Here is a 24,486-nt window from a genome sequence, read left to right as displayed (position 1 = left end):
AATAACATAAAAACATTAATGTTAATGGAAAAGGACAGTAATATTCCCTGATCTGCTTCTTTGTATCTCAGTGAGGCTTTGCATTGGTGCTGTCAGTTAAAGTATTTGAGTAAAATTCCCTTCCGACTGTAGGTGTCTGTGGTCCCAAACCGTTTATTTTTATCAAATATGCTTCACATCTATAGAGATATCTGAGCAATGTTTAATATTAAGAATAATGCCACTATATTGATTATTGTGCAATAATAATCTACAGTTGCATGACTATTTAATACATTGCTGGCTTTTTCTCCCTTAGGAGAAAATTCTTAGGTTCTATGCAAAAACCTTTTCTTCTTCTCCATTTAATATGACGAGAGAAGTCTATACAAGTTTAGGTATGTGCATTTAATTACATTTAAGACTTCATGAGTCAAGTTATTCCTGAAAATCAGTAAACTTTCATAATGAAGATGTAGAATACAATCTGTTTTGCCACTATTGTCATGGAGGTGAGATTTTTTTTGTGTTTTGGTTTGTTTTTTTTTTAGCAAGACACTTGGAGTTGTATTTTCTTTCTGGAGAATATTCTCTTCGTATTTCAGCTGGTCTGGATGTATCTAACACAGACATAAATCATTTACTTAAAAAGGTATAAATGAATTTTCCATACCTTTTTTTTTTTTTTTTTGTCATTATTGAAGCATCATGCATTACTTATTTTGTAATTTTAATAATTATGTTTTCAGGTTCGCCTTTTAAATGAGTACCAAAAAGAAGCTCCGTCTTCCTGGATTCGTTATCCAGAAAAGTATTTCACCTTCAAAAACCTGTCACCGTTTCTTAATTTAATGATTTTTGACATATAATTAGATACATACAATTTTAGAAAAAGGTTGATTACAGGATGCACAGATGACTGGTCAGTGATAAGGGGGGGAAATATAAATAGAGCGTGGGAAAGGTGGAATAGGGAAGTTGCATAGGAGTAGTCATGGGTCTTATTAAGCTGCTTACTTAGCTTTTGAAGTGTTTTAAGTACTTTCTTCACAAAAATAATTTGTATGTTTGACAAAGTAACAAGTGTAATAAAATATGTAATCGTGTAGGAGAATACACATGTATGTTGTTATTAGTTTTGTTCATGGTAATACAAAAGTAATATCCTTACAAGATCAAATAAAGATAGTGTTGTTGATACTATGATTTATCTGAACAGTGAAGTTTTACCAGAAATTTGTTCCTGAGTATTACTGGTGGAAATTTTTTTTTCTATTTGTGTCATAAGGTACATGGAAGAAGTAGTGGAGAGTACCTTGTCACTTCTGTCAGTAAAACATGAGCCTAATCATCCTGCCTCTCCAGATTTTTTGAGTCCAGTCTACTTCTTGGCTTTGCTAGATATCAAAGCAGTATGGTTCAAAAAGTGGACGGTAAGCAAAAAAACCCCACCCAACAAACCCGTCACTTGTTCATGTCAGACATGTATTTTGAAAAGTTTGTTTTATTACTATTATTATCATAGACCTATTGTGACCTTATAACAACCTGTAATGAGCACTGTAATTAAGGAAGTCTGGGAGTTTTTAGGCATTTGTGTCCTTTGCTCTTTAACACTACTCTCTCCATTTCTATTCAGTTATTGGTTTTCATAACATTTCTGAGAACCTACTGCTCTTTGGGACTTCAGTCTCTTTGTCATAATTGACTGACAGCTGTCAAAAGATGCAAATATTTTTCTGGAAGAAGTGATGAACACGAAAATACAGTTATATATATGATATGCTGCACACAACTTCCTAACTGCCAGTGGACATCAGAGCTTTTTTTGCAACCTACCATATATAAATTTCTAATCTAGGATTTACGTAGGAATGTCAAAACACGTCGTCTAACATTTCAGGGTAGTTACTGTTTTTCTGTTTATTGTATGTTCTGCTACATATTTTTCTAATGACATAGGGTTTTTTGATCATCTTAAATGCACTGCAAGCAAAAGGCCTAGTTGAGTATAATACTGGTTTACACAAGCTGGAGTTCAATATATTGAATATGTAATCTGCACGGGATCCCTAATAGAATTGGAGATTGTAATCTACTTTTTAATTTAAAAATAGAATTTAACGTTTGAAATTGACACTAGGTCTTCTTTGTCATTTTAGCATGCATATTACAGCAGAACAGTGGTACTTAGGCTTTTGGAAAAGAAATATAAATCTTTGGTAAGTATTTCCCAAGGCAAATTTACTTGGAACTTGTTCTTGCTTTGCACACTGTGGCTTGAGAACTTTTTTCTGTTTTCCCTTTTGTTCCATGTTGTTTAGCTAGATGAGCCTTGGTGGGGTTTTTTGGGTTTTTTATATTTTTTTTTTTTAATTTCTCTTTGCTTAAGTAAATCATTGTTAAATTTAAAGAAGGGTATGTGACAGCTCTGAGTAAAGGGAAATTTGGATGTTTTATAGCAGGTGTTCAATTATGATTATTATTTATTCATTCCTTCTGTTGCATTCATATTTAGAATTGTTGCTGACAATGTATAAAAATAGCAAATGGTACATGGAAAAATGTCATAAAAGCTCTGTTGAATTTGGATTTTTGATGGAAAGAGACTAAAAAAACCACCATTGTGTTCTTTAAGTTGTGATATGAAGCATTAAGGATTCAGTGTCAGCAAGATAAGGCAAACTGTGAAAACATCTTTAGTAATGTAGGTGTTAATCCTGTCACATATCCTGTACAGTCAGATCTCCTGACTGGGATAGAAGTTTCATTGTTTTCAGTAAGAGCAATATAGATGTGAGATCCATTCATACAGACAGGACTTTGGCTATGTTTTGTAAAATCTTGTAATACAAATGAAATATAATGTAGAATGCAAGTGACTGATAAAACCTTAGGATGGGAAACAAGGATACAGACAACTATAAAAGATGTTTCTCTTGTTTGTCTGTGTGCATAGAACAGAGCATAGAATAAAGCATGTTTCATGCAACAAAAAGTTTATAATAGGAAACCCATGAGCAGGGTCGTCTAATCTAATTTATGAGCATAGACTAAACATTTGATTATTTTTTTAATGACATATGTCTGTATGTTTTACTTACACTTGTGAATAAATCTTAGCAGCTCCAAACTGTAATAAATCTGAATGTACTTCTTTGTTCATATATTTGTGTTTATTTTCTAAATCCATGCTGATAATTTTTAAACTTTTATATACATTGATTAGATGATAATGCTATGATAATAATACAGCACTTCTGCAAACAACAGCAATAGCACTGACAGCACCTAACAACCAAACTTAACATTTTAGTAAGTTCATTCAAGACAAAGTTTTTCACGTGTGGAAAATGAAAATCTTCCCTCGTAACAACAATGTGTCAATCACAGATTACCATAAACTTCTCAAAATACTTGCATGTCCTCTGTACTCTTTTTCATAGATTGTCTTAGTGCTTATAGAGCTCATAGTGTGATAATGTAATAATAATGGCAATATGTTTTAATAGCCCTGTACAATTTTTGACTCCTGTTGGTTAACCTATCCAAACCACTCAAACATGAGGTAATTGCAGTGAAGTGGATAGTTAGGTTCTTGTGTTAAAGGACAGTACTTGGATACAAAAGACAGTGACTTTATTGTAAAAAAAACAGATATTTTATTATTTTGTGCTTTTTTCCTCAGATTAATGCAGCTGTCCAGCAATGTCTTGATTATTTTGAATTTTGCAAGGCAGCAGTTAATAAAAATTCCAGAGTCAGTGACTTCTCCCAGCAGCATTGTAGTGAGTATCTTTGCATGTTTTGCATTATATGGACATACATCCACATTCTCTAGGTGAGAGAGAGCATGCTACCTCACGAGGAGACATTCTGTCCTTTTTCTTCCCAAAATATTGTATGTCTATCTTTTGAGAGAACACTAGTAGTAGCCGTTAGTTACGTAAGCTGTCTGTCTTTATATACAGATGATCCACATACATTACAGGTAGTAGCTAGGTACTGTAAACTAAAAATGTCAAGTTCTAATTTTTTGGTTTTATTGTTAAAGGTGATAATCAGAACTTTACTTACACTGGACCAGAATTGCAGTACGTCTATTTTGTTCATTCACTGTGCCTTTTAGGAAGATTGTTGATATATAAGCAAGGCCGAAATCTCTTTCCAGTACAGCTGAAAAATAAAAAAGGTAAGGGAAGGGCTGAGGAAAATGGAACCTGTTGTGCCTGGAAACCTTTCTTATGAGATGCTATAGGTAGTTTTGAGCATCAACACAGTTTTTTTGATCTTTGATGGATGTAGTTTAATAGATAGCTTTTATCCCTGTGTTTACTATATTAATTTTATGTTGAGGGAGAGTTGGATCACTGTGTAAGTGTATCAGTCTTTGTAGGTATGAGTAATATCAAATGAATTGATAGAACTGTTTGGAAGAGAGACATGTCCAGAGACCAAACCAGTTTTCCAGGTGTGAAACAAAATCAGTATTTCAAGTTAACTGCAAATTGAAAACAATTACTCTGAGCTTAACGTATTAATATGATTAAGGTAAAACAATGGTTGAGGAAAAGGCCGGTACCTGTGGAACAGCAGTATTAATAAGGACAGAAGATATGAAATGGTAAAGCTTTTGGGCATCCAGAAAAATCTGCATGTGGTGATATGTTGTGCAGGGTTGGCAGATGCAAGTGTATGAGGACAATTGTAGTGTTCCATTACATTAATATATCTATTAATTCAGTGTAGAATTCAAAACATTACTGGATAATAATTGTTAAGCTTGTCTTTTGAAGGTATTTTGTCCCTCTGGTTTGAGGATCAGGACTTAATAGATCCAACATAGAGCAGTTGTGGGGAAGAAACATCTACTAATCAAGTGCTTTTGTCATTTGTGGATTATCTATATAACTGTATTCAAGCAGTGATCCATTGGTGATAGTTACTTTTTTCTCTCCCCTACAAAAGTAGCAATCTCACCATCTATCTTCTTAATAGTGTCCTTCTCAGCTTCATACATAGCAACCCTTTCCTCATGTATTGTACGATTTATTAACATAATTACATTAACCTTGGAGCAATAGTTCCTAACTTGCATTTAGCTACGTTTGATTTTGTTTCAGACCTGAGGAGGAGTTGTCTGACAGCTTGTCTCTTTTCCAGTTGTTTCATTTAATCTAATAGTAAGATAATACTTTTTTCCTACAGCCATGTATATTCAGCATTCTGAAACATTGGTTGCTATTTGTTTCAGTGGAAAACATGATAAAATTGCAATTAGCTAAATTGGGTGCAACATCAGGCCTTATAAGTTGATCATGAAATACCTTGGTAGAGTCCCAGGCACGTGCGTGTCCTTTGCTTTATCAGTTCTACATATGTTGAGTTTCTCAATAAAGCAAGGAATTGCTTACATAGATTTACAAAATCCATTTTGTTTGTAAAATTAAAGTTGCACTTTAATTTGCAGAGTACTTTCCTTTTTTTTTCTTTTTCTATAGATAGTATATCCGTAACCGATCTGTTGGTATTATTTACTCAGCTTATTTATTACTCTCCAAGTTACCCAAAGGCAGCTTTGGCAGTGCATACAGGTAAATGTTTGGTTTTATAATTATATATATTAACATATATTAATGAGGCAGGTGGTAACTTCTTTTGAAATTTTTAATTGGGGTATGTTACTTGTACAGAATTTTCTCTTCCTTTCCTCCCTTTTTTTCTTCCCTCTGTGTTAAATCAGTGCTCTACAAAATCGTAATTCAGAAGCATGTACATAGGCCATATAGATATGTTTATGTAAGTTAAAATCTAAACAAATAATTCTTGTGTTCACCAGACAATTATTCTCCAGCAAGTCTTGTTATGGAGATTCTTCAAGGTTTTTGTGATCAAACAGGATGTGCTGCTGAATGGTTATATACGGATGCAGTGATAGATGCCCTACTTCATCCTGTTCAAAGTTTACTGAGTGGTACAGAGGTTTGTAGTAATCTTCCAAATAATTTTTAAATCTAGAGAATATTTTTTCTGTATTTTCTGCGTAGAAGATGTATTTAGTCATGTGGTAACTACTTCCTTTGTTATTTTCTACATTAGGTATTATAGTATGCCTTAAATAGTGTAGGTTGTTGTCATGATTGGTCTGGCAAATTTGGTTTTCCTGAAATCTTGTTAATAGTAGCAAGAAGTGTGCTGTGGTAAGACTGTTCCCTTGGGAAAAATCATATTGCTTAATTTTTTTTTCTTCCAGTGTTTTTGTGTGTCTTTTGGATATTTTTTGGTTGCTGATTTGCTCTACCTGCTATTTAAAAGCCAACATACTTTTATTAATTTTCAAATTCAGCTGGCAACTTGAAGTTAAATGTTCTCAATAATTAATATAGGTAAAATAAGTAATTCTTAATTGAAAATTACTATTTTTTGAATTGGTAGAAGAGATTTTATTGTTTTTTTTTTTTTTAACATTTCTATAAGAACTGTAAAAATCTTGGGAAACATTATCTAATTCTAGGTACTTGAAAGTCTAATTACAGTTTCAGCCTGTCCTGTTGTTTTTGTTTTGTCTGAGATGATTTAATTGATCTAGGTGGCTGTAAGTCTCAAGACAGAGAGGCTGAGAGTCTGAAATACCTGTGGAGGAGTCTGAGCTGTCTTACGTAAAGAGACTTCGAGAAAATTAATGGCTGAGTAGTTTTGAATTTAATTCCTGAGACTCATGCTTGCAAAGACAGTCTGGGTTCCTAACTTAAATACCTCATCTGGGTTCTTGAAGTGGAATTTTGTTAGTATCCTGTTTATTTTTTCAGTGCAGTTTGTTTATTTTTCACAAAAGACTCTTCATATTAATTCCTGAAAGTATTTTTACCTATACAAAAACATTCCAATGCTATTTCAAAAGTGTAGACAATCGGTTTCCAAGTAAATATTTTAAAGTACATATTTCTGTAAAGCTTAAAATATAGTCCTACAAAAAATTTATATTAATAATTTAGCTCTTCTGTGTGTACTTAGTACAGTAGCATTACTTATATATTTTATTAGAAGTCTATCTATGCATGCTTTTGCAAGATTAACACCTTAAGTTGTCTTGTTTTTACTGGAAAAATTTAGTGCAAATTATTTCAAAAAATTACTGAGCCTGCATATGCTTTGAACACTGATAGTCAAATTTAAAAACAGTACTAAGGCAATACTTAATTGATTTGTTGTGATGGAAGCCTGCATAATCCCTCAGTCAATATCTGTGGTCACATGGTATTCTAAAGCATGTACAACCATCTATCTTCTTTATTATATGATGTGGTTAAAAAAGAAATTACTGCAAAGTTTAACAGTTCCTCCTTTTTTTTTTTTTTTTTTTTTTTTCTGCCATGCTCAGCTCTCTCTCTTCACAAATTCTAAGCCCTCCTGTGACTTAGTAACTGGTCTCTTTAAGAAACCAGGTCATGTTCAGGATATATTTAATACATGTAGCTGTAGTACGTTGGTTATGTGGTGTGAATCTGGAATATGTCATATTTATTCTAACAAAGGTGCAAATTGTTTTGTATTGAGTCTGGCAAACCAATAGCTAGAAAAGGTCGACCAAGTCAGAGTGACCCTCTTCCTCTTTTACAAGAATTTGAACTGATTTTGCTTCCCAACCAAACCATTGGCACTTGTTAGACACCCAAGAATCCTAATACTTGACTCTAATACTGGACAATGCCTGTCTCAAAAGGAAGGCTATGGCCACTCACACATCTTTCTACTGCTGGGGTTGGGCGGTGGATAGCACTGGAGTTACATATGGGACTCCTTGATTATACGGTGGGCCTAATGACCAAACACAATGCTGTTATTTTATATTTGATCTCTGAATTAACTTATCTAAGTGCAAGCCTTACTTAACTTTTAAGCAGAGTAGTATTGTGTGTCTGTAGTAGAGAGGGGAGGAGAAACTTAGTTGCTATGAGCAGTTGTCAGAAGGATCTGTTTTGGGGCAGCAGTGTTGACCTTTTGGGCTCTGTAGCCTCTGAGTTGCTGCTGAAGCAGAGGTGTGCAGAACATTGCATTCACATTTTAAATAAACAAAGTACCATGGTTTTGGTTTTTTTGGTGGTGTACAGGGAAAGCAAAATAATAACACTTGAAGAAACAGTGACAGCACAGTATGTTCTTTCTCAGAATACTGAACAGTGATACTCAGTAACCTAAAAATAAAAGGTGTGGGAGATTTTTAACCTTCTATCACTGAAAAGTTTAACTAAAAAAACGAAGTCAAAATTGTATTTTTTCTCTTGGGTTACTTTGACCACTGTCAGTAAATTTCTTTAAACTTTGAAATAGGAAGACTACTTATTTTTCATCTGTGCACTGTAGAGCTACCTGTAAGAGAAGAAGCAGGAGCTGGATCACATAGCATTTTAAAAATAGTTTCTCTTGTGAGTCCATCTGTCCCTGATGAATAACAAGAGACTGGAAAAGGTTTAAATGGTGGACTCCAACTTCAGGAAAGTGGTGCTTTATTCCCAATTCTGACACACTAGTTACTTAACAAGTGTTACCGGGAACAGTAACCCCCCCTACCTCATTGTTGCCTGTAATTCATCTCTTGTCCTGGGTGTGGATAGGGGGAAGCCACCAAACGGGTCTTCTCACTTTGAAAATCATCCTTCTTTGTAATTATGTTTATGCATAAATCCTAGGAATTTGGAGTGTTTCCAAGTCCCTGAGTGAGAAGGTACACTCTGGCTATCTCATGACTGTGTTATTAAGGCATATGGGCAGGAACAGAGTTTTGCTGAGCAACTTTAGGACACTGTATAAGTCCTGCGGAATTACAGCTGCTGTCTACTATCAGGTCCTTGGCACATCTGCCCCCTAGTTCCCCTCCCCTGGACTTGACAGCCTGGGCTCAGGGCTGGCATAGGTAATGGTGTGGGTGTCCAGCCATGAAGAGAGCTGTTTGAGAAAGCTCTGCTAGGAAGCCTCAGCAGAGATCCTCCCAGCCATGGCTCTGCTGATAAAGCCTCAGTGTGGACTCACTCCACCTTTCAGTCAGGAATGTTTTTTAAGAGGTTCTTCTCCTCATTCCTTGCTTGTACTATGTTGTAGCAGCCTGGAAGCCTACTGTCCTATTGAACTGAACCTTGACCCACAGACATGATTTCTTGGTTTGCTTCACCTCAGACCTGCCTCGTCACTGTAAATAGAGTTGTATGGTGATTTTTTTGGGCTGTGTTTGACCCTGGTTACTGTGTCTGGAGCTGACCCTGACTCACTGACTTGGCATCCTGGTTTAACCTTAGACCTCCCTTATCACTGTGGAGGGGATCTGGACTGTTTGTTGAGCCTGGTTACTATAACTGGACCTTGTCTGTTTACCTTGCTTGGGTATGGTGGGAGTGCCTGCCCATCTGATGGTGAGCCATTGTCTCTGCCTGCCTTATTATCATCCTCAGCTTCTGACGTCTCATCCTTTGCAGAGCATCCTGCCCTTGCTACTCCTTGACAGGTTTTTCATGGAGCACCCATTTCTAATTGTCTACCATTGGCATATTGACTCCACTTATTAATAACTAATGTCTAATTTAACATTAGTTTGGGTAGTGCATTTGTTAGTCATGGTACCATACCAAACAGTCTGAATCTCAGTTTGAATCAGTGTTAAATGTTCAAGTCTGCTTTGATTATAGCCTAGTTTTGGCTATACAGTGCTCTGAAGTGAATAAGAAATTGGTAGAGGGCTTTTGCTTTGCTCCAGTGGGGAAGATTTTCCTCATGAAATGGGGGAGTTAACATGTTTCTCACCTTGATTCAGGTATTGTTCTTATAGCCCCTGATGGCATATCAAGAGCCTTTCCACATTCATGATGGGAAAAGAGAAGGAGGAGTTTAGAAATGTCTGTTCTCTATATCTGTGTAGTCATTGAACCTCTGCGATAATCATTAGAAGTGACAATTATTGCCATTTGTGATGAAGATTTCTGTTATGGAATTTGAACATAGACTGTTTGCTTATTTTGTTTAGGCTGTTAAACAATCATCGGAAAGGTGACCTTCAGATTCTTCATACATAAGCCAGACTTGAATAAATAGCTTTCACAAAAGCACTGAATATAAAACTACCTTTTTTTTTTTTTCTTCCTTCCAAATAGGTGTATATAAATTGTCTTGAAACCACTTTAATTGATGTAGCTGATATTTTGGCAAGGATTGCTGCTGTAGAAGATGGTCTTTCTCTTCTTCTTTATGGAGAAAATAAAAAAACTGCCAAAGAAGATAGGTAAGAGTGCATTAATGAATAAGCATTAGTGAGTACTTTAATGAATTACATTAGTCTTATGAGACTCATTTTCTTTTTTTTCATTTATCTGTAAGGTGATACGTTTTGTTTATGTTTGGTGTAAAATATCTGGTTATCAAGTAAAGTAGTAAGTGTTTTAGAGAAGCTGTTAGGGAGACATGTATAACCAAGTGAAATGTGAAATTAAGAAATATTTTTATTCAGGGAGATTTCTACAGTTTACTTGATTTTTGTATTCATATGAGAGCTTTCCTTTCTCTGAATGTAGTTCCATTATATTCATAGTGCTGCTGTTCAGCCTGAAGGCACCTCTTCTCTTCTGTTTGCTTGTTTGTTTTCAGAACAAATATTAAAATTCAACCTATTTTATTGAAAGAATAGATTTAATGTACCATTCACTTTTCAATACATCTTGTAGAGACAGATCTTGTATCAGAAGCTGATATTTGCAACACTGTACCTAACTTAATATCTCTGTGATCCTGTGGGTAGTATATTGTTAGCTGATGCTAAAAGAGGGCAGTAAAACTGAGACTAGTCTTTAAAAATATCTAAGCTGTAGGTCATGAAAACGTTTGGAATGTATGTGTTCAAAGTGGAGGAATCTCAGAAGTTGCATATGTTTTTAAGGAGGGTTGGAAGTGAAAAATAGTTATTTTGGAGAAAGAGTTGTCATTTGCATTGCAAACCTAGAAGACTTCAGGAGATCTCAGACAGGAAAAGAGGAAGAACAAGGGCAAATTTTGCCTTATAGTAATATCCTTAACTCTGATTAAGCAGAAGCAAAAACGATCATCTTGTTACTCTTCCCAACTGGACTCTTATAAAACACAAAGTTTGTGTAGTTCATGACCTTATGGACTGGATGGAAGAACAATAGATGCATTTTAGCTTTGTGTAGACCTGTAGCCAAAGTAAAATCACGTGCTGTACATTTCTTTTCTTCTGACTGGTGTTACAATATAGTTGGCTCTTCTGTAATGGATCACAGTTTTATTCCATAGTTTCTGCTTCTGTAGAAAAATTTCAATGTTTAGTCAGAGGATTTGTTTAAAGGCTTATTGATGACTACAAACAACATTTTAAAAGTGTTATTTTATTTCTAGTCCTACAGCTGTCCATGTAATTGTTCAGTTTACAAAGAAACTTCTTCATGAAGACATTTCTCTATTATCTGGATCCGAACTTTTCCCAGTTGTTAAAGGAGCTTTCATTTTTGTATGTCGTCAGATGTACAGAACTTGTGAAGGCCTGCAGATGCTAATTCCTTATGGCTTGCATGAATCGATTGGAGAGGCCTGGAAAAAGGTAAATCTTGTTTTGGATTGAGAAGATTGGAAAGAAATCTTACTGTAAGAGCTTCAACTTAAGTAATAGTTGTTCTTTACTTCAGGTTGCTTATATTTAAGTAGTGAGATAATGCTTTGAATTGTTCTACAAATAAAGTTCTACTTCACAGATTTTCTTTCTGTATGTGAACCTAGCAGAAGCTTAGTTTGAGACTTCTATGCTTTAAGATTAAACCAGGAATTCTCAAGATGCATCAATAGACCTGTCATTCATTGTCCTTGATGCTAGGGGTCACTTAATATCATGACAGCCAGTGTCCAACACAGATCCTGTCTTCACTCCTGGTTTGGGATATTTTGAAAGGAAAAACTCCTGAGATGTGGTTTTAGTAATTTTTAGATTAAACTAGTTTATTTTGGTGGGAGATACAAAGAAAAAAAAAAAGACATTCCAAATATTTTACTTAAATAGTTAGGTGGCGATTTACTTAAATAGTTAGAGACAATAATGAGAAGTGCCAGACAGGACTTCTTGTCTCACCTATGTACTTGGATATCTTATGAAGTGTAGACTCTGTATTTCAACTTTGGTTTGATTGCTAGTCTAATGCTTTTTCTGTGTGAAAGAGCAGTTCTGTGTATTCTGCTTTCTGTTATAAATTTAATGAACAAGGTATATGGATCTCAGTGAATAAAGCATTTCTACTTCCATTGTTCTCATAGCCATATGCTGTGTGAAAATTCTTACCTATCATAAAAATCTAGTTAAGATGCAAAAATGACAGCAGATACTGCAAGAGCAGATTTCAAAAAGTTCACAGTGAAGTAAAATTCAAACTTTTGAATCATTAAAACAACATTGGCAGCGTTTAGGTAAGTGTATCATAGAAAGCTTCAACTTGGCTTCCAGCTAAACTGAAAGCATATTTAAACTATAGGTATTAGAACTCATAGTGGTAAACCAAAATTTAGCTGCATTGTTTTACTTTATACTGAAAAATTGAGACATCTCCTTTTTTTCTTTGTCTAGTGATTGTAAAATATTTTCTTAGAGAAGGATCAGACCAAGGGAAAAAACATTGGCTAAAAGACTAAATTTTTTTTTTTTTTTTTTTTTTTTTTTGAGTTGAGTTGAGGAAGCAGGAGAGAGATTGAATGCATGGGAAAGAGAATAAAACAGCTATTCTTCCAGTCAAATGCTGTATGCTTTTATTATGATTAGAAAATCTAAAAATACAGTCACAGTGTAAACGGAGACAGAAGATAACCGAAAGATAGAGTATGAACAGAAGAGAGACTTAAATCACCAGCTTGTGGGTATTTCTCACTGCTTTTATATATGAATATTATCATGAAAGCATACATTTTGATTGAAAATAAAATGTATTATTCCTTACAGTCATAATTATATGACAGTAAACTCGGTTTCTTATCAGAGAATGTTGGTTTTGAAACTTACATTCTTCCTTGCATTGAGAGCTTCAGGATTTTATTGAATTAAGGAGTTCACTTGAATCATGCTGTAATTTACATAACTCAACAATCTGTCTGTCTTTTTGTGCTTTCTTATTGTGTAACTAGTCAGTCTTGAACTAACCTGTTACTCTATTTAATGTTTATCACATGTAGGCTGCTATATACTTTTGATAGGTACTTCCAGTTATTTGCTCTAAAGCACCACAGCACTTACACATGCACAAAAGACTTCTTTGCACATTAAAATCCTTCATTATGGTGTAGAACATAATTTAAACACATTGTTTTGACACATACAAGTTAAGTAGGCTGAATGTGTCAAATTTTAAAAATCATGAAAGATTTAACTGACAAATTGCCACTTCTTCACATCACTTTGGAGGTCAAATTGAGATTGAAGTGGAATCTATGTATTCAGGACTTCAGGAACAGAGAGGTTAGTACAGGAAAGTCACATTTTCAAGTCTGCCATCTTGATTAAGTTTTAAATTATTTTCTGTCATTATTCAATTTTAGAACATCTGCAGTTTATAAAATACCATTTATAGTGTAGCAAAAATGGTGGGCTTTGTTGGACTCTGTTCCAGCAGTAGTGACAATTTTTTAATGGAGAGACTGGTAATTTGTTTCCTTCTCTTCTACACGTGTCCTGGAGTTCTAAGACTGATGGAGAAACAACATTTTTTGGAGATTCTGCTGGAATTGTGGGACAGAATTTGTACAGATGATAATAAAAGGGGGACTTAACAGATCCAGGACAGGAATTTTGTGTATTTGTTAGATCACATTTATAAGAGCATGAATTAATGACTACTCACTTTCATTTGAATGGTGCAATTTGCTTTTTATCTCTAGAAACATGAAACAACTTAAATCATTCATATTAAAGATACAGTTTTTTGCCTAATTATTTTCAAATAACACTTAAATTAGAAACTGCATTAAATATAAAAATATCTGTGTCTGTAGCTCTAATTATGTACATGCCAATATAGATAAATTTATAAGTGAATAAAATAAAAATTGGCCGTATTGTTGAATAAATGTGGTGGTGAGTTGTTGGCTCCAGAGGCTGTTATTTCCTTTACTGTGACAGAAGTGGAGTAAAGAATTGCTTTCTGATTTTTATATTTATAGATCTTTTTTTTAATGCCAATTTTTGCTTTGCGAGTCTCCAGTTAAAAAGTAAAAAGAAAGAGCTTTTTATTTTAATAATTCTAATAAAAAAATTATAATATGTGCTAACTTTAAAAAGGTTTATACCCAAGGAAGAAATAAAAAAAAAAAAGTTTTTCTGGAATAAAATATATAGTGAAATAATGTACTCTGTGACAAAGGCTAGACTACAACCTGATCGCTGTTATTTTTTGAAAAAAATATATAACAAGACATCGAGCAAGATCTAAAGTTTTAAAATGGTGTAAATAAACATCAAGGAGGTATTTATTTACTTTTTATTTCACAGACAAGTTTGCTTTCAGAAAGAGTACCCACTCCTGTAACTGGTGCGAACTCGACTTCATCAATAGGTCTAGAGTCAAAAAACATGTAAGTTGATGCTTAATTTATGCACATGCACAAGTATAACACACATTGCTACTTTATCCACAGCTGAGGCATCTTATAACCCTGTATGTTTTTGCGAAAAGCATAGTGGTAGGTAGAGGGAGTGAAATCATGCTAGCATAGGTCTCAGTACAGTTACAGAATTGTTCTTGACCTTTCAGGTCTTTCTTGGCTTACACAGTTGTGTCTAATCTATGTAAAATTTACTTATAGTTGATTCTCTCTGACTGCAGAAATTGGTTTGAGGAAAATGTGAATTAGAAAGCATAAACCAAAATAGCTGTCAGAGTTTATTTTGTGGCTTTGATGTGGTGTTAAAATGCTGTTCTGCTGAATGGTATCTACACCATCAAAATGTTATGTAGCAAGATTTTCAGCCAGAATGATGCCAGCCTGATCCATACTGAGTGAAAGGCATCCCCTCTCTTATAGTAAAACTTAACGTCCTTTTATAGAAGTTTGTATGCATTAAGATGAGAAATATACAGTATCTGTGAGCCTGAAAATTCAGGGTGATGTTGGTGTTAGTGCAAAACCTTGTTAATGAAGTAGATTCTTGTTTATGCTTTACTGTAGTTTTTTACATATAATTTGCAAAGATACCTCACCAGTTGTTACTCTAGTCTGTAGTGCTGGTACGTGAACTGGTTATAGCAATTTCAATTTAGTGGCGAAAAGAAATCTAGGGATGCAGAGCTCTGACTGATGAGGCTGTTACTAATTGCTGCCATTGACATAAGATACAGTTTCCTCTGAGCATCTAGATTTTTCATTTAACTATGGAACAAGACATGCTGATATATTTCTGGGTGAAATTTTTGCTTCTGAACATGACGTGGCAGGGATTCTGTGGGAGAAGTGTCTGAAGTTTGGGGGGATGGTTGTCTGCTACGAGAAAAGCTGCATGCTGCTGTTTGGTGATAGGAGTCAAAAATGGGAAATGAGAACTAGAATAATCTGTTAAGCAAACGCTTTTAGAGAAGCAGAATCATGAGAGTCTAGTGATACCTACAGGGATGGTACCTAGTCAAAGGTGATGTAATTGCTTCACTTTTCTTCTTAGGGTGTAGAATATTTTGTAGGGCAGAGGATATCATACTTTATTCTTCCAATTGCTGTTCTTCATGCCATGTCTGTAGAAAATACCTTCCTTTTACTGCTGGTAGTATGTTAAAATATTGTATATATAGTACCTTATTTTCATAATTCTGTACTAATTTCTAGCAGGAACCTCTCTCTCCTCAAATGTTAGTTTTCATTAGTTCCTCATAGTGTTTTTACATTAGTGAGAAATTCTGTGCCTGCTGGGCTGATTCGTAAATGACTCATTAATATCTTAAGGCTTGTCTAGAGTCAGATAGTAAGTCATAAGTACATTTAAGGGTGGTATAGGTCTTTCGGGTTCCCCATTGCATCATCTTTCTGTTCTGCGTTCCTGCCTAACCGTAGTTTTGTCAGGATGAGTTTGAATGTTTGTACAAAATACAGTCTAATACATATTAAAACTTTCCCAAAAGCTTTTTTTTAAACTAATCTAAACATATAGAGTAAACATAGAGTCCAGTGAATGAAGTGTTTTCAAAGGCAGAAATTGTAGTTTTTCTTTTTTCCTGTGCTTCTTTACATATCTTTTTTTAATTGTTATTTTGCTACTCTTGCAGTTTGTTATGGGAAGAGACTTTGTTAGATGCTTTGCTTAATTTTTCTGCCACGCCCAAAGGACTATTTCTTCTTCATAGTACAGGTGCCATGAATGACTGTGTGAATTTTATGTTCAGAAGCTTATCAAAAAACCTCCAGGTAAGCATTACAGAGTCTGTAGAGCTTTCTTTTAATGATTGTAAAAAAATTAAGCAGAAAAAAAATAATAAATAAATCCAGGAATGATTTTGTCACTTAATTTTTGCAAAAATTAATTTTAAAAAGTAGCTTATCATCTTTGATATTGGTGCCACACTGATTTAAGTTTATTGGGTGTTGCTTATCTTCAGAATGTCAGGCATATATTTAGTTTTTCTGACTTTTACCGTAAAGTTTGAAATGCTAGGAAAAATATTTTTCTTTTTTTCTTCTAAGTGAATTTTTTTCTAGACCACATTGAGGTGATGCTGGAATCTTGATGTGCTAGACAATACTTGAAATGTAACCAAAAGTTGGTTAATAGCATTTTAGGAGAAAAAAACATAATGTTATAGACATCCTACTTAATTTGTACAGAAAACATTATAATGCTAACATTTTTATTCTGTGCTGATGTTGCATGTCTCAGCCATAGTATTTTGCATTCAAATTTTGATAAGATACTTGATAAAGATCTTGGAATCTGACCCTGGTAAGTCTGTAGAGGATAATATCTATGAACTTTTCAAGTCTAACTGTACAGTGGATTAAATTCTGTAAACAAATGTAGGAAAGATCAATATTTAAGAGATCATTTGAGAGTTTCATGCCCTCTGAATAACTAAAACTGTGTTTTTACATTTGTTACTAACAGACAAATGAATATGAAGAGTTTGGTAATAGAGTGATTGTTACGCAAATGGCAACAACACCAACAGGTGCAGTAGCTCTACAGAGTTCAGGTAATATAAGAATGATGTTATTGTGAATAGTTACATGCTGTAGTCTTGCATATTAGAAAAAGTCAGTGAGAAATATGCTAAAAAAGGTCAACTGAGTTGAATAATTTCAACAGTATTAGCAAAAACTGCTTAAATGTTTAATGACTTCATGATGGGAATTTATTCTTTTCAACTTTAAATCATTCACTTATCTTGATGCAGTGTTTTGTTTGTGTTGTTTTCTTTTTTTCCTTAAATTATGAAAGCTCTTTACATCATTCGTTTGGATTTCCAGAAACTTTGTGTATGTGGATGAAGACATTTATATTTGTTAAATAATAAGTTGTTAACAAGTTGCAAGTGCTTCTTATTGATCTACAGATCAGAATTAATAACTGTTGATTTCTGTAATTGGTATGTACTTTTCCGTAGTTACTGACTGCTCAAAGAGCAAGAAACTGCAAAGGCCTGAATGTCATTGGCATTCTTGTACAGTAGTGAGATGGAATTGAGATTGTTTGAACTGACAGTTCTTCTCATATGTCAACCCATACCACAAAGTCCCTTCAGATTCACTCTCAGATAACTCAACCGTTTCCATGCAACCCAGCAGTCTAGGTAGTTGTTATGTTAAAACTAGAATATTATTGATAAGGTAAAGCTACTGTCTTAAGTTGCTACAAAAGTCCATGAGATATATTCTCTCTGAGTATCTAGAATTGGCTGGTGTGTAATTAAAATGACTTGACTGAAAGACTGTCAGAAAGGCAGGCAAATTCTGCCAGTCAGGGAAACTGATTGTTAGTTGCTTATCATTTATGTTTCTGGGACTGTTCAGAAAGCAGGGAGCAGATCTACTTGAGGAGTAACCCATCTGTCCGTTTAAGGTTCTCAGCCAAGTTGCCTCTTATGGCCCTTGGCGTCCAAGACAAATGGTAGACCAAAAATAATCGGCATAGATTTTTCAGCCCTGAGAGGTTGTTGTAAAATGTACATAAAGTTTATATTATAAAGCCTGTAACTTACATTTAGAGATTTCAGAGTTAGATGACTATACTTCCTCTTCTGTGTTAATATTTAACATTTTAAATTCAGCTAGTAGTGGTTCCCTTAAAAAGACTTCTTCATTGTGGTATGTTTTAATTCATTAATGAGTTATAGTAAATCTGTATACTTAAAAGCACAGAGCCAATACTCGCTAAGTCTTGATCTGTAGCAGTTAACTTGTTAAAGAACATCAGCAGCTCATTTACAAGGAAGATATATAAATATCATCCTACTCTAGTATAACTGTCTTTGCAGACTGTTGCTTTAGATTTTAGACTGAATACAAGCAGGCTGCTGTACAAAGGTATTTTGACTAAAGGATTGAGAATAGTAGGGAGAGTAACCCTCAGGTAGTCTATCTTGTGAAATTTTAGTTCACAATGTAGATAATGTTGAGAATCTGAGTTAAAATTGCGGTATAAAATGTTTTCTAATATGGAAGTTGTTTTTTCTGGTATTCTTGTCATTCTCATGATTAGAACAAAAATTTGTTTTAGGTTATATAAAGACACTTGTAAATGAATTATGGACTCTTTTGGAGTGTGGAAAAGATGATTTGAGAATAGCCCAACCCAAAACTACTCCAGTTGACCCTATTGACCAGAGCTGTCAGAAGGTGAGAAAATCTTCTATATTGACATGGAAAAAATAGTGCTGTAGTTCAGAGAGGATGATTTTCACTGTAACTATACCTGCTTCATTGCATGTGAGGCAAAATTAGTATAATACATTAGTCAAATGATGAGTGATCGAAAAGATTCTTGTGTTGCATGGCAGGTCACAATGCCAAGAATCCATTAAAGTCAGTATAAAATGGTTAAGTTAAAAATCATGACAAAAGTGAAAGTTAAAATACTGGCCATCAGTTCATATCTCGATTATTGTAGTAAGATCGGAGAGAGTAAAGTGTTTTAGAATATGCCGTGTCTCTGGATTTTAGAATTATATGATAATGAAAATATTATAATTTTCAAAACTACAGGTACAATTTGGTAGATAATACATATTTCACAGACAATACTGCCATTTTAGGTTATATAGACACTGACAGGGTTTGCAGTCTTACTCTGAGCAGCAAGTTCAGCCTACAAAAAAGGATAATAACTAACTTAAAGTAAATGGGAAATAATTGTTAATGTTTACTTGGTTATACTTAACAGATTAACATTCCTGTTTGTCCCCCCTTTTTTTTCTTTGTCTAGTCTTTTCTGTCTCTGATAAACTTGCTCACTTTTCCTGCGGTTTTTGAGCTCCTGAGTAAACAAGATATACCAAATAAACCAATGTATTCACTCCGTGAAGTACCTACAGATATTATTGTAAGTATAGTTTTTATTTTAAAAGAAAAATAAATACATTTTTCCTGATAAAATATTAAAATAATAGTAGAATAAGTTTTTTCTTATGACTGAAAGATTTTGAAATTTTCTGCATTTTGTATTACATACAGCATGAGGGCAGTATATGCACATATCACTTCAGGTTAACCTAAATTTTTATTTTGAAATCCTAAAGATAATGTAAAATTTGACGCCTAATTTAAAGGTTATCTTTCCTGGCTTGTGTTAGAATTGTGTTTTTCCATGGGAAAAAAAGTGACATACATAAACACCTCTATATGAGTATGCGGTTAAAACCTGGAAAATGCTGGAAAATATATATACTTGTACTTTATATAATATTGCTCTATCACACTGTCTGTTGATTTCAACAAAAAAATAAAAAAAACAGAAAAACCTCAGGCTTTCTTAATAATACAGATGATTCGCAAACGTTAAAAATCAGTAATTGAAAAGTTATGGATTAAGACATATTTCAGTCTTAAGAAAAATAGTATCCATTTTGGTATTTAGTATTATTTTGTATTAGTTCATCCAACTGCAATCCATTAGGGCTTTTTTCTCATCTACAAAGCACCAGCAAATTTAATCTCTGCCTCTGAGTGGCAGTTAAAATCAGATTTTTTTTCTAATGAGCTAGTGCTTTGAATTGCTGTTGTGTTAAACTGTTTGTTTAGCACAAGCTCTGGATTGTGATAATTTAGGTTGTTTAGACAGAGTGTATCATAATAGTGTATGTTATGTTTGGAAGGGATTTTTTAGTTCTTTTTTGTAATACTGTTTTGATGATTTCAGGAGGAAATGGGATGACAACTTCCATTTTCCCCATCCACTCAGTGTTGGTGTGTCCACCAATGGATACTTCTGTTCAGTCATCAAGTTTTCTGAGGCACTGGGAGCGGGGAGGGGGGGGGAATAGTTGTATGTTTAAGGTGATACATACTGCAGAGCTTTCAGGTTGGGGTAGGTCTTAAGCAGTGATTTTTGTGACTTTTGAAAGCCCATGTTGTTTTGACTTTTGAGGCACTAAGGCTTTGGTGGAATTCTCTAGGTTTCCAGAAATAGCAATACCAATACCATTGTTCACAGTTCCCTGGACGGTTACAGATGGTTTAGATGGGGTTTGTCTCACTTAAATACTGTGTAACAGTGGCTTTTTTAAGCCTAAACTAGTCATCCAAGATTATGTAGTGAACAGAAGGAAAATAGTTCTAATGTTCATTTAACAAATAATGGCTATAGCTGAGTACTCAGAAAACTTCAGGGGTTAAGCAGACATGTATAGATTTGTTATAACCAGGTTTTTGGGCAGTGATTGCAGAACACTAAAGGTAGATTTGACTAGATGTAACTATGGTTAGAAAGCAAGGTAAAAGCAATTTCAATGACACTAAAAGATTTGATTAGAAGACCTAATTGCTTTGTTTTTCTGTATTTCTGAATCATGTCACATTGTCACAGAATCTGACTTGTAATATTTTTGCTGAACTATATTTGATAATGCACAGAATGGAATCATGTTTGTATGCCCTTTATTTCTCAAATACAGAGGATTTAAACATTTTTTTCTCTAATCCTTGGTATTTTTGGCTAACTAGTTGTATTGTTTACTGAACAGATTTTTTTTTGTGCCCTCAGGAAAACTTTTCTTAATATGTGCTAGATTTTTTTGTTGTTGTTACTCTGCCATACAAAAAATACTTTAGAAAATGGAGCAGATGAGTCAGGGCACTTCTGCCTGTCTCTGCTCTTCCTTTGAGAGGTTCTACAGTACACATATGCAAGGGAATGTACCCTCCAGATCTGTAGCTTTGAAAAACATGTTAAAGCAGGTGAATTTCTTTTTTTTTTTTCCCAGTGATTCTGGAGAATGGTGTATATTAAGTATTCAAAGTAGATGACATCCTACCTGTAATAATTAAGTTACTATTACTAATATTTTTCTGATTGGACCTTGTGTTGGACCTAGTTCATTATCTTCCTTCCTAATATCCCAAATCAGAGCTTGATCTGCTTTCTCAATGGTCTTCTCTCTGTGCCTGCTCTTTCTACTCTTCTGCAGTCTCCAAGCTTTGATGTATAGATGAGAGGAGAAGGTTGTTTCCAGAGAAATATGCTATGACATTTAACTCTTTAAATGGGCAAATATCTAAACAGGCTTAAATTCCCCACAAAATCAATTGCTTGCGCTACCAATTTTATGAACAGCCTTAAGGTCCGAGTTGAATTGTTTTATTGTGGATTTTACAGTTGTAATGGTTTAATCTCAGTCAGCAGCTCAGCCCCACACAGCTGCTTGCTCACTCCCCCCTAGTGAGATGGCGAAGAGAATCGGAAGGGTAAAAGTGAGAAAACTCATGCGATGAGATAAAGACAGTTTAATAGATAAAGCAAAAACTGCTCACACAAGCAAAGCAAAACAAGGAATTCGTTCACTACTTCCCATCAGCAGGCAGGAGCTCAGCCATCTCCAGGAAGGCAGGGCTCCATCACGCGTAACAATTGCTTGGGAAGACAAACACCATCACTCCAAATGTCCTCCCCTTCCTTCTTAGTCCCCCAGCTTTATGTGCTGAGCATGGTGCTATATGGTGCAGAATATCCCTTTGGTCAGTTGGGGTCAGCTGACCCAGCCTTGTGCACCCCCAGCCTCCTCCCTGGTGGGGTGTTGTCAGGAGCAGAAAAGGCCTTGACTCTGTGTAAGCACTGCTCAACAATAATGCAAACATCCCTGATTTATCAACGTTGTTTCAAGCACAAATCCAAACCATAGCCCCATACTAGCTACTATGAAGAAAATTACCTCAGCCAAAACCAGCACTATTACGAACATACTATATGGAAAAAGTGCGTTCTTCACATCTGTCTCCCCTGCAGCTCAAAAAAATGTAATAGGGAAAATACGGTTTCGCAGTATTTTAATTAAGAATGCATTTTATGAAAACAGTTTACTTTGACAATTTCTAGATTATTTTTTTTCTGCTGCTGGCAGTTTTACTTGTGGTGTTTACTCTTACCGCTGTTGAAAACCAGAGCTTTGGTTGATTTTGTGAAAGCATAGATCCTAACTTTTCTCACATATTATACTGAAATAACTCATTGATCTAAACAGTTGAATAATAACTGCATCTTCTGTTTCTGAATCTATGCTTCTTAAATGAGAAGATAAAAGTTTGTTTTTAATTCAGATTAAATAAAGCCCATAAGGACTCTGTAGTTTTTTTAATTCTGACCATAGCACAGCACTCTGTCTCTGAGACAATAACAACAGTGAATGTTTTAATGTGTTTCTTAGTCTTCTAATAAAATAATTTCTTCAGAAGCAGTTTGGATATGCAGTGAACCTGAGGGGAATATAATAAGGTTGGATTTGTGGAAGAAGTGGGAAGCAGCCACAGGTTGTTGTCTATTACATGAGATGCTGTGAGGTGAAAGATGTAAGCCTTAACATCCAAGCCAAGCCTTGCTACACTGAGAATAAATGGCTGTGTTTTGAAGAATGTAGTAATAATCAGTGTTAGAAAGGGTGTTATATTAAAGGATTTTCTGTTCTTTTCATTAAAATAGGTACATACACATTTAAAACATACAAAACACAGTTTAACATTTTTGTTGTGTTTTAATAGTAAATAAGGATTGGGATACTTGATATACTAGGATGTATGTTTAGTGATTTTTTTTTTTTTTAACGGAGATTTTATTTTTCCTTAACCTTCTGTATGGTTTCTTTTTGCCATTGCCTTTTATGGTGGAAAACACCTCTTCTTACAGAAATAATTTCAATGTGTATTTTAATAATAGGTTTCATTTTATAGTAAACATCCCTGTGAAACTATTACGTGCATAAAATATAAAATCGTACATGAGGTTTTTTTACATTTGTCTTCCTTTGGCAGGATATCATTGACAGGCTTATAATTTTGAATTCAGAAGCTAAAATTCATTCCTTATTCAGTTATGAACAGTCACATATCTTTGGTCTGAGGTAAGATGCTCGTTTTTTATTCTCTGGTCACATTAAATAAATAAGGTATAACATGCTTGGATGTGTTGCTTCTGCTAAGATAACATTGTTTGGTTTTTATTATGCATGAAAGTAAAATTCCTTCTTTTTTTCTAACATAAGAAGATTAAATGAAAAATGGCCTACAAAATGAGAATAGTGATGTATCTAATCTTATTATTTGTAAAAGAATATATTATAATACGATAAGCAGTAATAGAAATTGCATGTTGTTATTTTACCTCGTTGATTGAAAAGAACATGTGGTACAACCATTGTAATGCATAAAGCAAAAATCATACCAAAATAAATAAATAAAGGGGTTTTTTTACCGTGTTGTATCAGGATTTGGTTTATCTAGTCTCCCTGTACTTAAAATTATTTTTTAAAGTATTGGTGTAACTATCACCAGTATAACCAGTTTAACTCAAAATAAACTTATTTTGAGAAGGAGAGTACCATTTGATCCCAAACATTCCTAGAACCTGAAGGAACACTTAAAATACGCTCACACTGTCATGGTCATGTTTTGTAATACTGTGTTTTATAATATTATAACACAGAAATTAGTTTCTGCATTTTTTTTCTGTTTCCTAAGTTGAGTATATAAATCCTTGAGTTCACATTTTTGTTAACATTTGTGCAATTGAAATAAAAGGTCTGATGGATTGTACTTCATAGTATGGAAAACTTTGATAACCTTGCTTGGGCAAGATATAGCTGAATTGATAAAGTACTGCAACATTAGCTTCCTGCAGCTGTATTTGTATTTTGATATCACAATAAAATTGTTTCATAATATGTATGAATAACCATAAGATACAGTGTAATTTGCTAATAAGGATGAGCATGGAGGAGATGAACAGTGGAATTTGGAGCTGGGAGATACAGGATTTTGGCATATAAATTAGAAGTTATAAATTCTGCTTTGGAG

At 34.2% G+C, this 24,486-nt stretch overlaps 1 protein-coding gene across 1 annotated transcript in view; it reads left to right on the top strand.

Annotated features, from left to right (window-relative positions):
* Positions 1–24,486, top strand: part of TBC1D32 (TBC1 domain family member 32) — an 89,202-nt gene that overhangs the window by 11,753 nt on the left and 52,963 nt on the right. The window contains exons 7-23 of the mRNA XM_074923782.1: positions 299–377; positions 531–631; positions 729–790; positions 1,268–1,412; positions 2,142–2,201; positions 3,668–3,767; positions 4,034–4,171; positions 5,481–5,573; positions 5,819–5,961; positions 10,122–10,249; positions 11,377–11,578; positions 14,501–14,583; positions 16,263–16,401; positions 17,096–17,183; positions 18,707–18,825; positions 19,412–19,528; positions 23,446–23,534. Of these exons, the coding sequence (XP_074779883.1) occupies positions 299–377; positions 531–631; positions 729–790; positions 1,268–1,412; positions 2,142–2,201; positions 3,668–3,767; positions 4,034–4,171; positions 5,481–5,573; positions 5,819–5,961; positions 10,122–10,249; positions 11,377–11,578; positions 14,501–14,583; positions 16,263–16,401; positions 17,096–17,183; positions 18,707–18,825; positions 19,412–19,528; positions 23,446–23,534 (1,886 nt within the window). The remainder of the gene's footprint in view (positions 1–298; positions 378–530; positions 632–728; positions 791–1,267; positions 1,413–2,141; positions 2,202–3,667; positions 3,768–4,033; positions 4,172–5,480; positions 5,574–5,818; positions 5,962–10,121; positions 10,250–11,376; positions 11,579–14,500; positions 14,584–16,262; positions 16,402–17,095; positions 17,184–18,706; positions 18,826–19,411; positions 19,529–23,445; positions 23,535–24,486) is intronic.

Source organism: Athene noctua, chromosome 1 (assembly GCF_965140245.1).
Source record: "Athene noctua chromosome 1, bAthNoc1.hap1.1, whole genome shotgun sequence".
NCBI lineage: Eukaryota > Metazoa > Chordata > Aves > Strigiformes > Strigidae > Athene > Athene noctua.
This window is presented reverse-complemented; position numbering and strand designations above follow the sequence as displayed.